The sequence below is a fragment of the Antennarius striatus genome, chromosome 21, assembly GCF_040054535.1.
Source record: "Antennarius striatus isolate MH-2024 chromosome 21, ASM4005453v1, whole genome shotgun sequence".
Taxonomy (NCBI): domain Eukaryota; kingdom Metazoa; phylum Chordata; class Actinopteri; order Lophiiformes; family Antennariidae; genus Antennarius; species Antennarius striatus.
The window spans coordinates 5,865,977-5,879,435 of record NC_090796.1 but is presented as its reverse complement, the minus strand read 5'-3'; the positions used below and the strand labels follow the sequence as shown (position 1 = coordinate 5,879,435).

At 41.3% G+C, this 13,459-nt stretch overlaps 1 protein-coding gene across 1 annotated transcript; it reads right to left on the bottom strand.

Moving 5' to 3' along the window:
- Positions 1 to 455: 455 nt before the first annotated feature.
- gucy2cb (guanylate cyclase 2Cb) lies at positions 456 to 12,884 on the bottom strand. Its single transcript, XM_068306140.1, has 27 exons — positions 12,686 to 12,884; positions 11,755 to 11,867; positions 11,293 to 11,360; positions 10,982 to 11,197; positions 10,560 to 10,669; positions 10,128 to 10,230; positions 9,766 to 9,880; positions 8,778 to 8,919; positions 7,602 to 7,684; positions 7,356 to 7,464; positions 6,761 to 6,839; positions 6,334 to 6,436; positions 6,089 to 6,148; positions 5,937 to 6,008; positions 5,733 to 5,837; positions 5,538 to 5,624; positions 4,506 to 4,638; positions 4,286 to 4,423; positions 3,872 to 3,945; positions 3,634 to 3,725; positions 3,378 to 3,536; positions 2,595 to 2,787; positions 2,337 to 2,511; positions 1,835 to 1,933; positions 1,572 to 1,666; positions 1,403 to 1,479; positions 456 to 1,048 (listed from the first exon to the last, which is right to left on the bottom strand). Exons 1-27 carry the CDS (start codon positions 12,882 to 12,884, stop codon positions 835 to 837), a joined length of 3,213 nt encoding a protein of 1,070 aa, XP_068162241.1. The 3' UTR covers positions 456 to 834.
- Positions 12,885 to 13,459: the final 575 nt, after the last annotated feature.

Genomic DNA, 13,459 nt, shown 5'->3' with positions numbered 1-13,459 from the left:
CCACCCTGCTAAATTTCACTGAAATCCTTCCTGTAGTTTTTGAGTAAACGTTTTAAAAACCCGAGAATAGGTGTGAAGATCTTGGTAATTACCAAGAATCAGAATCACATTGTTTTGGAAAAATAAAATATATGTGATTGGCTTTTTTTCACTGTCTTGATTCCTTCCTTCGTCTTGTCCTTCTAAAAGACTCTAGTCCCCTTGAACAGTGAGGCCTATTCTGAGATTGATGAGAAACGTTATCTTCTATTGTGCTCAGAATCCTCTTAGCGCCACATGACCCAGTTTTAGAGCAAGCAGTAAATAAAACATGTTGAATCTAGACCCAGCAGAAAGCACGTCCCCACCAAGGCCCAAATAACCCTTGAAGCAAAATTTTTGGTGACGATTCCAGGCATGTTTACTGCCTTGCAACAGCTAGAAAAAGTCCAAATAAAAACATTACGTGTGGTGGATACAGGGTTTTATTTGGATCCACATTAGGTTGCAAAAATGAAAATGTTGCATCATCCCCTTTTTCTAGATCAGTACTAAACTTTAAGGAACATCATTCTGACCCACAATCCATCTTCACTCCACGTCTCCTGGAAAACTGTTCAGGATTCAAAACAAAGCAAAGGAAACAAAACCAAGGAGTGTGAAATTCTGTCAGCTGTGTGTCTAGAATCTATAAATCTGAAGCTCTCACATCCTTGCATGTCTTATTACAACCTTTCCTCCAAAGAGACTGACACATCCTCACCGAGTCCTTCAGGCCTTAAACGCTCCAGTCCTTCCTGCCTGGCCTCTACATTGCGTTTTTCTCATTCAGAATGTGAACGTGCTGAGTCTGCACTACAGAAAGGTGCTCAGGGTGTTATCCACCACGGCCATGTGCAGGTACTCCGGTTGGCCGCTGTCGGACTCGACTCCTGATTCGTCGTCCTGGTCTTCCTCGTTGCTCTGACTCAGGAGCGGCTTCTTCCTCCGAACGGATCCTCGAGTCCGACGCTCCAGACATTCCAGCACCATGTGGGCGAGGTCCTGCTGCAGCCGCTGGACGTTTTCCCTGGAAGAGCAAGAGTCATGTTTCACTTTGAGCATCTTTTGAAGCTAAACGTTAAAGTCAGACCAAATATAACAGTTTTGTGTCAGTATCATGGACAGGAACATTTGACATATTAACTAGTTAATATGGACATTGTGAATGAAGCTACCTCTCCCATGCAAAGCCAGCTGTTGAACGGCTGTAGCTTTAGATTTGACTGGTGTCAATATTCAAATCCAAGTAATAAAAAAGCTCCCTGACACAAATTCAAGATGGACAGTGGATCTAAATCCTGTCACCAGTTTACGAAGGCAGCTGAGTGCATCAGTACAGATGGTCACTTGAGTGGAACGCGTCACTGGAGGGTTTGCTTACGTTGTGGGTGGAGTGGGGAGGTCGTAGTCTTCACCCGTCTCACCTTTCAACCAGTAAGTTGTCTCCATGCCTTTGCCCTTGGAAAACACACATTTACATTGTTTTTGCATCGATCTGTGGCAGTGAAATCTGGTGCTCGCGGAGCCTGAGGGAGGAGGGCCGACTTTACCTTCAGATGTGTTTCTCCTCTCAGCTCATACTCAAACTTGCAGTCTGTCCTCTGCAGGATACGTATCGTTGGCTGACTGACATGGATCCTCAGGGCTGGAGGAAGTAACAAGATGAAACAATTTAATTAAGTTGATTGGTAGCCTCTATAATCAGGTTATAAGCAGTACATTTCTATCACAACATAACTGAATTGCATTAGCTGGTCGTCACTGTAAAGCAGTTTACTGATTAAAAGGCTCTGGGTTTTATCTCTGTGCTCACGGTGTCCTGTAGACTCCATACGAGATGCAGTATTGACTGTGTCGCCGAATAAACAATATCTGGGCATCTTTATCCCCACAACACCTGCAGCACAGGAACCTGGACACACAAAACAAGGAGGAATTATATATAATGTCAGAGATTATTTACAGACAACCTGTTTTTAGCTTGTCCCCTTAGGGGTCGCCACAGGGTGTCATCCTTCTTCCGTTTTTTAGATGATTGCTCATTTTTATTTGGGAAAGTTTTTTAGACTGGATGCCCTTCCTGCCCCAACCTTCTGCATTTATCTGGGCTTGAGACCGGCCTACATTTAATACTGGCTTGTATCCCAGTAGGGCTGCAGATGCTCTACCACTGAGCTACTAAGCTTAAAATGTTACAGACAGAAACCTTAACATCATCTGCCAAACAGATCAATCTGAATGAAGCTCTCTATCATTGATGAATGCTTCATTTTATTGTGAATCTGAGGAATAAAACAGGTTTATGGTCTATCTACCTGAGTGTATTCCGATTCGGATCCATACGGGGATTCCAGGCAGGTGTCGGAGCTGGAAGGTTCCCATGAAGGCCAGGATGTCCAGCGCCATGCGGCAGATATCCACCGCGTGTCTGTTCCCATTTCGCTGTGGCAATCCAGAGGCCACCATGTAGGCGTCACCGATCGTCTCCACCTGTGGATGGTTGGGTGTGATGATGATGATGTTTGTGATGTGTGTCGTCTGGAGTATCTACTGAACCTAACCGGTGACAGTACCTTGTAGACATCGTGGTGACCGACGATGCTGTCAAAGCCGTTGTAGATGTCGTTGAGCATGTCCACGACTTCCATTGGCGTGCTGTATTGACACAGGGTGGTGAACCCCACTATGTCGCTGAAATACACCGTGACCTCCTCGTACAGCTCCGGCTCCACCTCGCCCTTCTCCTTCAGGCTTTGCACCACCGGGCTTCACCGAGACAAACACAGAGAGGATGATCCACCAGGCTGTGATAGCATTTCTTCTACCAGATGAAGTGCTTATCGCTCATCAACCATATCATGTTTAAAAATGTATGTTAGCTCAACACTATTTCAATTGCAACCTGCAGTTTTAGGTATTTCAAATGTTCATCTGTTATTACATGACCTGTGTTGTTGGTCTGTCAGATGGACAAAAACAGTTCTTATATTTCATGAAACTTAAATTGTGAAGTGGATTGAGATAGATCTGAGAAATTTGCTTCACTTCTTTCACCAAAAACTGTTGTATGGCTGCTGGTTCCTTTTATTAAAGGAACTGTTGGTTTACACTTCTAGCTTAACTGAGTTCATTCATTCATTCACTTTGGTATTCGCTTCTTCCACTTTTGCAAGTCACAGGGGAGCCTATCGCAGCGGAGTCCTTATTTTTAATTTTTTTTAAATCAGATTATTTAAGATACCCCACAATATCTCCATATATACGTAATGTACTGAGTCTGAATCACAACTATGTTGCTGGCCCGACCCCTGTCAGGGCAGACTTGTGTGGCTAGTGCTGCTGGGGGCCTAACAGACCGAGGCAGGAGCATGAAGTTCAGGCGGTCGGCTCTGTCCCTCTCTGCCTTGTAGAGGGCTGTCCTCTCCTCCACCAGGCGCTCCAGGTTTCTGGAATACATCTGCAACCGTCTGATCATGTTATCCATGTAGCTCTCGTTGTCCTGGTTATGAATCTTACTAAAGGAAAGAAAGGTATCCTCATTAAAACTAACTAATTACCTGAAATCAATCAGACAGCGTGAAAATGACCGCCTGTGTGCGGTCTGCTGTTTACCTGATGATTTTCCCCAGACAGTTTTCTACCTTCTTGAAGTCAGGTCTTCTCTCTGGATCCTCATCCCAGCAGGTTTTTATCAACATGTAGACCTTAGACATAGACCATAAAAATAATTAAAGACATATCTGTAACACACACACACACACACACACACACACACACACACACACACACACACACACACACACACACACACACACGGCAGATGAAATGGCCAAAATCATGATTAACTCACCTCCGATTCTTTATCTGACGGGTCCATGTGGAGATCTGGTCTGAAGTAGGACCTGATGACCCTGGACAGTTTTTCTGGTGTAAAACTCACATGTATTAGCTTCCAGTGAGGTAATAACGTCATCATTGAGATTGTTTTATCACAGCAGAACGCAGGCACTGGATCAAATATTTAAAAGGTAAATTCAGATTTTTTTTAGTTCTGTTCAAACTGATTCATCTTCCTGAGAGGAAATATCCTTGTGAAAGTCTTAGTGGGAACAGAACAATGTGTTCTGATTTAAAAATGAATAATATATAGTTATAATAAAACGATAATCAATTAAACAAAATGTAGTTGAGAAATGAAATCTGTTTTGAATTTGTTCATTTTATTTTCATGAGCCCAGATTGTGTGTTCTGTTGGGAGTTGAACCTTCTCTGTTGGAGCAGGACGAGCTGTAGAAGGTACACTTCCTCAGAACAATCTCTTGAGCGATGATGGCGAAGCTGTAGACGTCTCCTTTCTGAGAGGTGCCCTGTCTCCTCAGATGCTCCGGCGCCGTCCACAAGTCTGACAGAAGGACGGAGAAAAGAGAGGATGGACGAAATGTAGGAAAGAAGATGAACCCGGTGAGGGAGGACAGCGGCGTCACCTCTGCCGCGGCTGAGGAAGCTGTTGCATCCAAAGTCTGTGATCTTCACCACCATGCGATTGTCCACCACGCAGTTGGTGGACTTGAGACGACCGTGAACCTGGATGTCGCTGGCGTGAAGGTAAGACATGCCCTGCACACAGGAGGCACCATGAGAAGGTGTGAATTCTCTCATCGGCTGCCTGAAGTGGGAAACTGAGATATATTTACACACAGTGTCAGGAATACGAAGGAATAGTGCTGCATAATGATTCTGTTAGAACTAGTTATCAGGATAATAAATTATTGACGTCTATATCAATGAATAGATTAGTGTTCTAGTGTTGGGAGACTTTAGTAAAAGGGACTGGTTGAAAATTGACTTGAACAAGTTTTTATCCAAAAGGCATCCCGTTAAAGTAACACTGAGTTTTACATTCATTCATTCATCTTCTCGACCGCCTCTTCTGCTTTTGTGGGTCACATGGGTTGCTGGAGCTTATCCCAGCTGACTTACGGGCGAGAGGTGGGGGACACTCTGAGCACGACACCAGTTCACTGCAGAGCAACACTGCAATATGTAAAATTTTACATCTACGTGTTTTCCGTTTAAAGCGCCTCCCTGTCTCTCACTTGTAAGACCGCCGGAATGACCTCTAAAAACCCCTGTGACCCGCAAAAGCAGAATAAGTGGTTCAAAAAAAAGGAATGAATATATGCATGATATTTTCCTTATGAGAAAGGGTTTGAGGATTAAACCAATCAATATCTTCATGCTTGCTTTTATTTAAAATGATTATCTCCTTTTTGGTTTTTACATGCATCAATTTTCATGTCAAATACGTAAATAAATACAAAAGCAAAGAAACGCTCTGGAAGAGACAACTGACATTGTTACTAGAAAAATGTATTTATTCAGGTTTTTACTGGATGAATAGTTATTGTATTTCATATTATTTAATTTAGTATGGCCTGAAGACATGGTCATAGAGATATAATACACTTGCCAGCAGCAGATATTGCAATGTGGCACACAGAGAGCATCCGTCTCACCTTGGCCATGTCGTACATGACAGATATCTTGAACTCCCAATCCATGAAGGTCTCGTCTGGGTAAGAGATCTTGTTATTCAACACATACTGGAAGAAGAAAGGTACAAAAGACATGTGTGTGACATTTAATGTATGATGGTGACATTTAGAACACATCAACCTCCATTCATGAATGTGTGGATGTGGTAAATGTACCCTGAGAGACCCCCTCTGTCCGTAGTCGAACACACCGAACACGCCCTCATCAAACTTCACGGTGCCATAAAACTTAGTGAGGCTGTAATAGTCGATTTGCTGGAGCTGCAGAGACAGAAATAAGAGAAGGACCAAGACGTCAAATCGGTTTTTACAGCCGACGTCGTCCAATTCTCCCGTTCTGTTCGTGTGACTGCATCTCACCGCGTTCAGTTCTATCTTCTGAGTCTCGTTGAAGTTCCCATCAGAGTGTTTCAGCTCCTTCAGAATCACAACCTGAAAGTAAAGCCACGTCCATGTCACGTGTTCACGAACATGCAAACGTAAAAAAAAATCACCTCAAGATGTTTGATTACCTTTTTATCGTAAAGCGCACGACGGAGCACAAAGTCCATTTTTTTCCTCTCATCTTCAATCTGATGAAGAATTTGAACTTTTTTTTTTCATGTTTTAATGCATTCATGTGCATGATTATGGTCAACTACAGCAGCTTATTGTAAGTTAAATGTTAGAGAAACAGTGAGGGCTGATGGGGGAAAAGCTTTTACTGTTCTGGATGGGTTAGTAAAAGGCTTTAAATCCTGAAAAGCCCCTTCCTTACCTTAAGACAGACGACATTGAGCTTGTTGTTCTCCAACAACGTGATGAGATCAGAAGGGATGTGAGACCAGCGTTTCCTGAATCGACGGTTTCTCCTGTTCTGTCTACAAAGAAACACCATCAAGAGCTGCAAGATCCATTAACTAGGCCTGAAGATCTAAACATCCATCCATCCATCCATCCATCCATCCATCCATCCATCCATCCATCCATAAAAATCAAACGATGTTGTCAAATATATGTTAGTGATAAAACTGTCAGACGAACTGAACCTCTACTTCTACACATTAGCCGTACATTTGTACGGCTCCCACGGGTTTAGACGTGACCCTATGATCATGGCGGTGTGTGTGTGTTAAAGTTCTTGTTGACTGGCTTTATGCTCCTGGTTAAGTTGGTTAATCAATCACCTCTGGTTAATGGCTCACCTGTAGAAGATGAAGGCCATGGTGGCAACAACAACCACCGTGACGGCCAACACAATGATGATGTAATGAGACACCGTGCCTGAGGGCGACAGCAAAAAAACACAACTGTGAAGGATTTACTGAACACCTCGACTAATATGGGATTGCGTTTCAGCAGGAAAACGCGTTGATAATGAACGACCATGTCCCAGAAAAATAATAATGTCTCCATGTTTATGTCCTGAAGGTCATCCAGACACTCGAACGAAGTTATCTCCACATGTCGTAAAAATAAAACATCCTGGCCCCACGGTGTTGTTTGCTCAACCTTCAATGAAATGTGTGGAAACAATCGTGAAACCAAATCATTCTATGAAATAAACTGGTTTCAATGCTGTCAGTGTGAACTTGATTTCAGTTTTTCTTTCACCTGAAGAGACTCCACTTCATAGTATAACGGAAACATTTCCCACTTCACCAAGGAAACAATAAAATAACAACAAACTGCTATTTTATAACACATATGGACACTAGGGACAGATCACATGACCTCTGAATGATATGAATGATAACAAATAAAGTGTGTGTGTGTGTGTGTGTGTGTGTGTGGTGATACCTTGATCTGGTATGGAAGCAGGAAGCTTTTTGCCCCAGACGAACAATGGGTTTGTATCAACCATCGTGGTTGTGTTGCTCTCGGTGTCAAATGTGAATAAAGGTTTGTACTGAGGGTCACAGGAGAAGAGACGACACATTTTAACATGAAACACTGAGTATTAGCAAGAGATTCTGTGTAGATGAGGGTTTTCTTCTATTTATTGTCGGTGCAGCGCTGCTGGATGTATGAGATGAAAACACACACCTGATTTTTGTTGGTGGTATAAATTAATGACAGCTTCACGTCTCTGTCTCCATGACTGTCCAGCTTGTAGTCTCCAGCACTTCCTGATAATAACATTTTTTTTTAAAATGACGTCAACCTCTGGTCGCTGACATCTAGTTACTATAAACTATTGTACTGTGTAGGTTCAGGTCATTTTACCCTTTCTACCCGGTCCTTTATCCAGTCCATCACTAACTCTACCGTCGAGCTACAGGAACTCCAACCCTCAGCATCCACAGCAGCCCCCCAGTGCTGTGTAGATGTACTGTATACATTACATGTATAGAGTACATCTATACAGCTTATGTATGCTATAGATCCATAGTAAGATAACACCCTTGTTCTCTTGAATAATTCCAGCTCCTCAGACACTCAACACGTTGTGAATTAGCTTCGTTGTGTGTGTGTGTGTGTGTTGGTGTGTGTGTCCTTCAATCACACGCTCAGTTACACACAGGCTATTTGTAGCTGCAGCCTGCAAGCGGTAAGACCTCATCACTTCATCTCATCAGTGAGAAACGCAAGTGACAGCATCTGACAGCTCCAGTCTGTCTCGCCTGACAACAGTAACCTGTGTCATCATCGTTCTCAGGGCCACACAGGCCGAGTCGTCTGTTTTTACACCAATACGTAACTTGTAATCACAACACAAGTATTTCCTGAGTTGATTAATGTATTTTTAGAATTAAAGCTAAGGCTGTTCACTTTGTGTGTTTTTTTTTAACTTCCTTTCATTAATTAATAAATGTACTAAATGTGAAGTTTACCAGTAATCAACAGATTCTTGGTAATATGGCTGTATTCATTCACTCGTGTAGACTTTAAAAACGTTATTTCTTATTTATCTGAAAATGACATCACCAGGAAACAGGTCTAAGTCAGAGAATCCAAGCCAGCATTGAAACATATTTACACCATCACTGTCGCGGAAGTTCACTGATCATCGTTCATGCCTGGTGTTGGTGTGTGTGTGTGTGTGTGTGTGTGTGTGGGGGGGGGTGTTAGCCATAAACTAATTTCAGTCAAGTTTGCTCTCATCACACCGATTTGAAAAGTGTGGACCTAAAATGATTTACGCAGCATGAAGAGTAAAGAACAAAACAAAACACAAGTTGAATAAATCAGATGTTGAGATTTTCATTTTGAGCCGCTTACCGTTGAACGAGATGTTTCTGAAGTTATTCGCATTGACGTACTCCATCTGCAGGATCTCTGACTGGTTTTTCTGAATGATCCTCCTCATCACCTGTCCTATTAGCAGCACTGCATCATGGTACGCAGCCATGTAATCGTTCATCTGTTGAGAGAGGGAAATGTTTTTATCTTTAACAAGAACAAGAAAGTGGTTTTGTTTTCATGTTTTCAACTGTGTGTGTTGTTAGTTTGTTTTTTTTATCCTGTTTGTAAGCAGGATTATCCAAAGCTTTATTGGACAGAGTTCCAAGAACCCTGATAGATGGATCGGGAACAGGCTGGGAAAGAACCCAGTTAAGACTGGTTCAGGTCCAGGAACATTGTTCTTTTTTCTTTGACGCTGAATGAAACATTTTCCATAATCACACAAAAACAACAGAACTAATTTCCACCAGTTTGTGGAGGGGTGATGAGACATGAGTCAGACTACCAAAGCATGAACTGGTAGGTGCCCTTGAGCAAGGCATCATACCCCAACAACTGCCTCTTGGCTGCTCTTCGCCTCACCATCTCATGTTTAAAACTATCTGAGAGAATTGGATTAACCAATGAAAAGTATTAACATGACCAGTGTCACCTGAGATATTGACAGTCATCAATGATGCTTCTCAGCCCGATTTGTCAAAGTTAGTTTTGATGCTCCAATTAAACCATCAGTCTCCACTAATAATTCACTAAAATGTATTGTGATCTATTCAGCCAATTCAAACCTCTCCTCTGCTGATGAATGATGGAATGAGGATCACAACACCATCAGCTGTTAGTGGTGACATCCAATCTGGTGTTTTTGCTCATTTAACATCTATTACTCCTGTACCAACTTGCATAAAACATGCAGAAGGAATGTTTGTGCAAAAATTGTACATCAGTTTAGTCTTTATACAAAATTAAATTTCAAATTGTTGCATTCTGTCTTAGAATCCAGTCTGTAAGAGTCGGGAATCCTCACCGTGTTGTTGCCTTTAATATCTGTGTTAACGGTGTACTGTCTGGAGTTGGGCATCGTCAACACCAACACATTCTTCATGTGGGGCAGCGACGTTTTGTTGATGTAATACTGATCACTGTGGAGAGGAGGCAAGAGTGACACTTAATAATATTTATATATGTGCAACAGAACACACTAGACCTGTGACGAAAACAGTTTCAATTGTTTATGTTGTTTACATGCAGAACAAATATAGTGTAACTGTACTTTACATAAAGAGGGACATTTGCAGTTTTCCATAATACCAGAAGTTCCAGAGCGAATGATAGAATAAATGAGATTAGACTCAAACAGATTACGGTAAATTAAATTAAAAGACTTACTTGTAAAGGTCAATGAGGATGAACAGAATGTCACTCCTGTCCGCCTCCTTAGTGGCGTTTTTTGCCTCCAAGAGGTCCGTTGGTGATCCACACATGATGAACACTGAAAACACAACGGCTGTTATCCATCCATCCATCCATCCATCCATCCATCCATCCATCCATCCATCCATCCATCCATCCATCCATCCATCCATCTATTGATAATTTCTAAACCAGCCCATCTTGGGAGTTTTCAAATTAAAATTCTAAAGAAAAAGCAAAGATTTTCTTTTGCCAGGTGAAACAACTCATGCTCTCCGCTCTGCAGCTTCTTGGTGCTGGTATACTACAATACAACAAATTAAAATACATCCCTTCACAGTCTACAGGTAGCTGAGTAGTTAAACTGTACAAGGAGATTTGTGTTAAGTTTCTCTTAACAATACTTACAGTTGCTGCTTTTTTGTGTTGTCAGTACTTTCTTCAGTTCGGCTGGCCCGTGGATCAACGATCTCCGAACAGCCATAGAAAAATTGCCAACATCCAGGGCATTTATATACCTGCAAAAAAGAAATGACATAAAATTTTACTTCTGTATTTCTCTTGAAATTATTTTATATATATATTTTAAAAACACACGGAATATCAACTAATACCAGCATGATCACATAAGTTAAGATGAACTGATCCCGAAACTGAACGGTGGCTTTCAGTTCAATAAAGGCTGTAGTGACTGTAGTGTACTTTATAGTGATTTTTTTCTTTTTTTTACCTGGAAGAAATCATCCAGTTCAGTATTTAAATCAGTGAACGAAAACAGAATTCACTCACAGAATTATCTCCTCTTTAAAGGCGTTGACTTGTTGACTCACCAGAAGCAATCCTCTGAGTTGATCTTCTTTTTGTAGACATAGGCGGTCTCCCACTCAGGTTTTATGTTATTGCTGTATTGAAAGAAGTTGATGAAAAAGTGAGCGATCTTGCGTGCAGGCGGCAGGAGGCGCTGCAGGTTGAGTGTGTTGTCGCAGGAGAGGCCGAAGCTTCCTGCTGAGATGATGGGTGTCCTGAGCTTCAGGCCTTTCTCTGCACTGAGTGACAAAAAATGAGAGAGATTCATCCACATCAGACCCTGTACAGGTATGTGAAGTGTGCATGTGTGATCTTCAGCTTCAGAAGAACTTACTCAACCATTTGGAAAGTAGCATAATTGCAGGAAGGCCCAAGAACTGAACATCCCAGATTGCGTGATTTCTGCAAGAGAAAACCAAGACTGGTTTGTCTTTCGGTGTGGCTGCCTGCGGTACGTTTGCGTCATGGCCCACTTTGATAAATTTACTTGCTTTCAACAATCTGTGATAGCTGCACCCGTCATTTTCAGTTTATAACGTCCGTAAGTTTCATTTAAATCTATAAAGATTTGCTAATATTTTCAGATCTGAAGATAGAAGAGCTGTACAAAGTGGGTATAATGCACCACTGATACATGCCTCAGCGGAATCATTTAATCCTCAAGGTCCCCACCAAACACAAGGTCAAGTGTGCGTGTGTGTGTGTGTGTGTGTGTGTGTGTGTGTGTGTGTGTGTATGTGTGTGTATGTGCGTGTTGCTAAAAGGCTCAGGTGGATTTAAAACCGTAGGTACTCACTATTAGGGATATCAGTTCAGTCACTCCCTCACATGAGGTGCTCTGGCAGCCTTTGCGTGGATACAGAGTCGTACTGAACCCCCAAAAGCTGGCTGTGAGATTCAGCTGCACCCCTTTAATGTGGCAGGAAAACAAACAGAAAAGAGCAAGTTAACTTTACGTTCATTACATATAACCTCAAAAATGTGTTATTTAGAATGAAACAACATCTATTAATACTAGTTATTATATTTTACTATTCTGTGTGTGTCTGATTTGTGAGTCACTGATAATTAGGATGATGGATAAAACATGCAGCGTCAGCCTTATCCTTACATTTTAGCTCAGTCAATCAACAAATGCGTGTCTAGCCTGGGTGACAGTTTCTTTGGAGGGTTACAGCAGCATCATCAAATTATTAGGATTCTGTATCAGCATCTCTCTTGTCTATCATCTTATTGATGGGACTTCTGCCAAAATTAATTACAAACTTGATAATGAGTCAAAATTTACTAAATATGTCATTAAAATATGTCATTAAAACCAAAGGTCTATTAAAAATTAATGATTTTTTTCTTTAGTATTAGATCCCGTCATTTATGGTGCTAACTAGATAAAACTGTTACCTGCTATCGCTCGACTTAATCCTTGAAATCTAAGTGATGTTGTAACGTGTCCAGTGTAGTTGCGTATGTTAAAAGTAACTAGTCATTTTGTGAAAACACTCAAATGCAAACAGCTACCTACAAATTATAATAATAATAATCATAATAATAATTATCATTTAAACAACTGTATATTGATTGTGTTATGACATTTTTACATTTTAAAGAGTATTCTGACAGTTTTTGCCCTGTCCTGTACTTTTGCGGTATAGTCTAGTGCTTTACTGTTTAATAATGGGTTTATTCTAAAAATTATTTATTTATTTTTGTCTTCCATGTTTCATTACCATCTGTATCATTTAAGTTTCTATCCGTCTCAATCGCCTTCAGTATTTCCCCCTTCACAAATCTCAGGCTCCAGGGAGACTCTCCATCATCCAACAGGATCACATTGATCGTATTTCCATCCAGACACTGTCTGATGCCCCAACAAGGAACAGCAAGAATCCAGAAGACAAGCAAACACGACCACCTCCGTGTTCCCATTTTCAGCTCCCTGTATTTATATTCTGAGTTTGTGAAGAAAATCCTTCTTCTTATCGAAGCTTCTTCTCCATCGTCCTGTCAAGATACCAACTTTTTCACGACTGTTGTCTTCAAGTTTATTGTAATTTCCAGAAAACAATTCCGACAGCCACGACGTTGTTACAGCACTGGGTCCAGCAGTGAAGTCCTCTCCTCTTGTGCTCTGCTCAGGAACACAGCGCCTGTTGTTAATGTACAACCTTTAAAGACAGAGGCGGGTCGTATAACCTTCTCTATTGTCCTGAGGTCTGAGTGAATTACAAGCTTGAAGCGCAGAAAACGGATTTGAGCTTCCTTCACCTTTTCTCTTGAGGTCAGCTCAACATGTGACATCTAATAATGACCTCTTGTATTATACTCTTATTTTTTCTTTCAAGTTTCATGATATGTGAAGAGATTCATAAAGCAAAACCTTAACTATGATCACACAAACAGGGTGTTTCCATTGTTATATGAACACAAATACAGATCTTGTGGTTGAGGTTTAACAAATTGCATTTGTTATGTACATATTTACAAGTAAATCCTACAGGTCA

Coding starts and splice junctions, on each gene's coding strand:
- gucy2cb (XM_068306140.1), bottom strand. CDS start 12,884: ATGGGAACACGGAGGTGGTCGTGTTTGCTTGTCTTCTGGATTCTTGCT. Junction 10,231..10,559: donor AACACAAAAAAGCAGCAACT/GTAAGTATTGTT, acceptor TTGTGTTTTCAG/TGTTCATCATGTGTGGATCA. Junction 1,480..1,571: donor GAGGAGAAACACATCTGAAG/GTAAAGTCGGCC, acceptor GTGTTTTCCAAG/GGCAAAGGCATGGAGACAAC.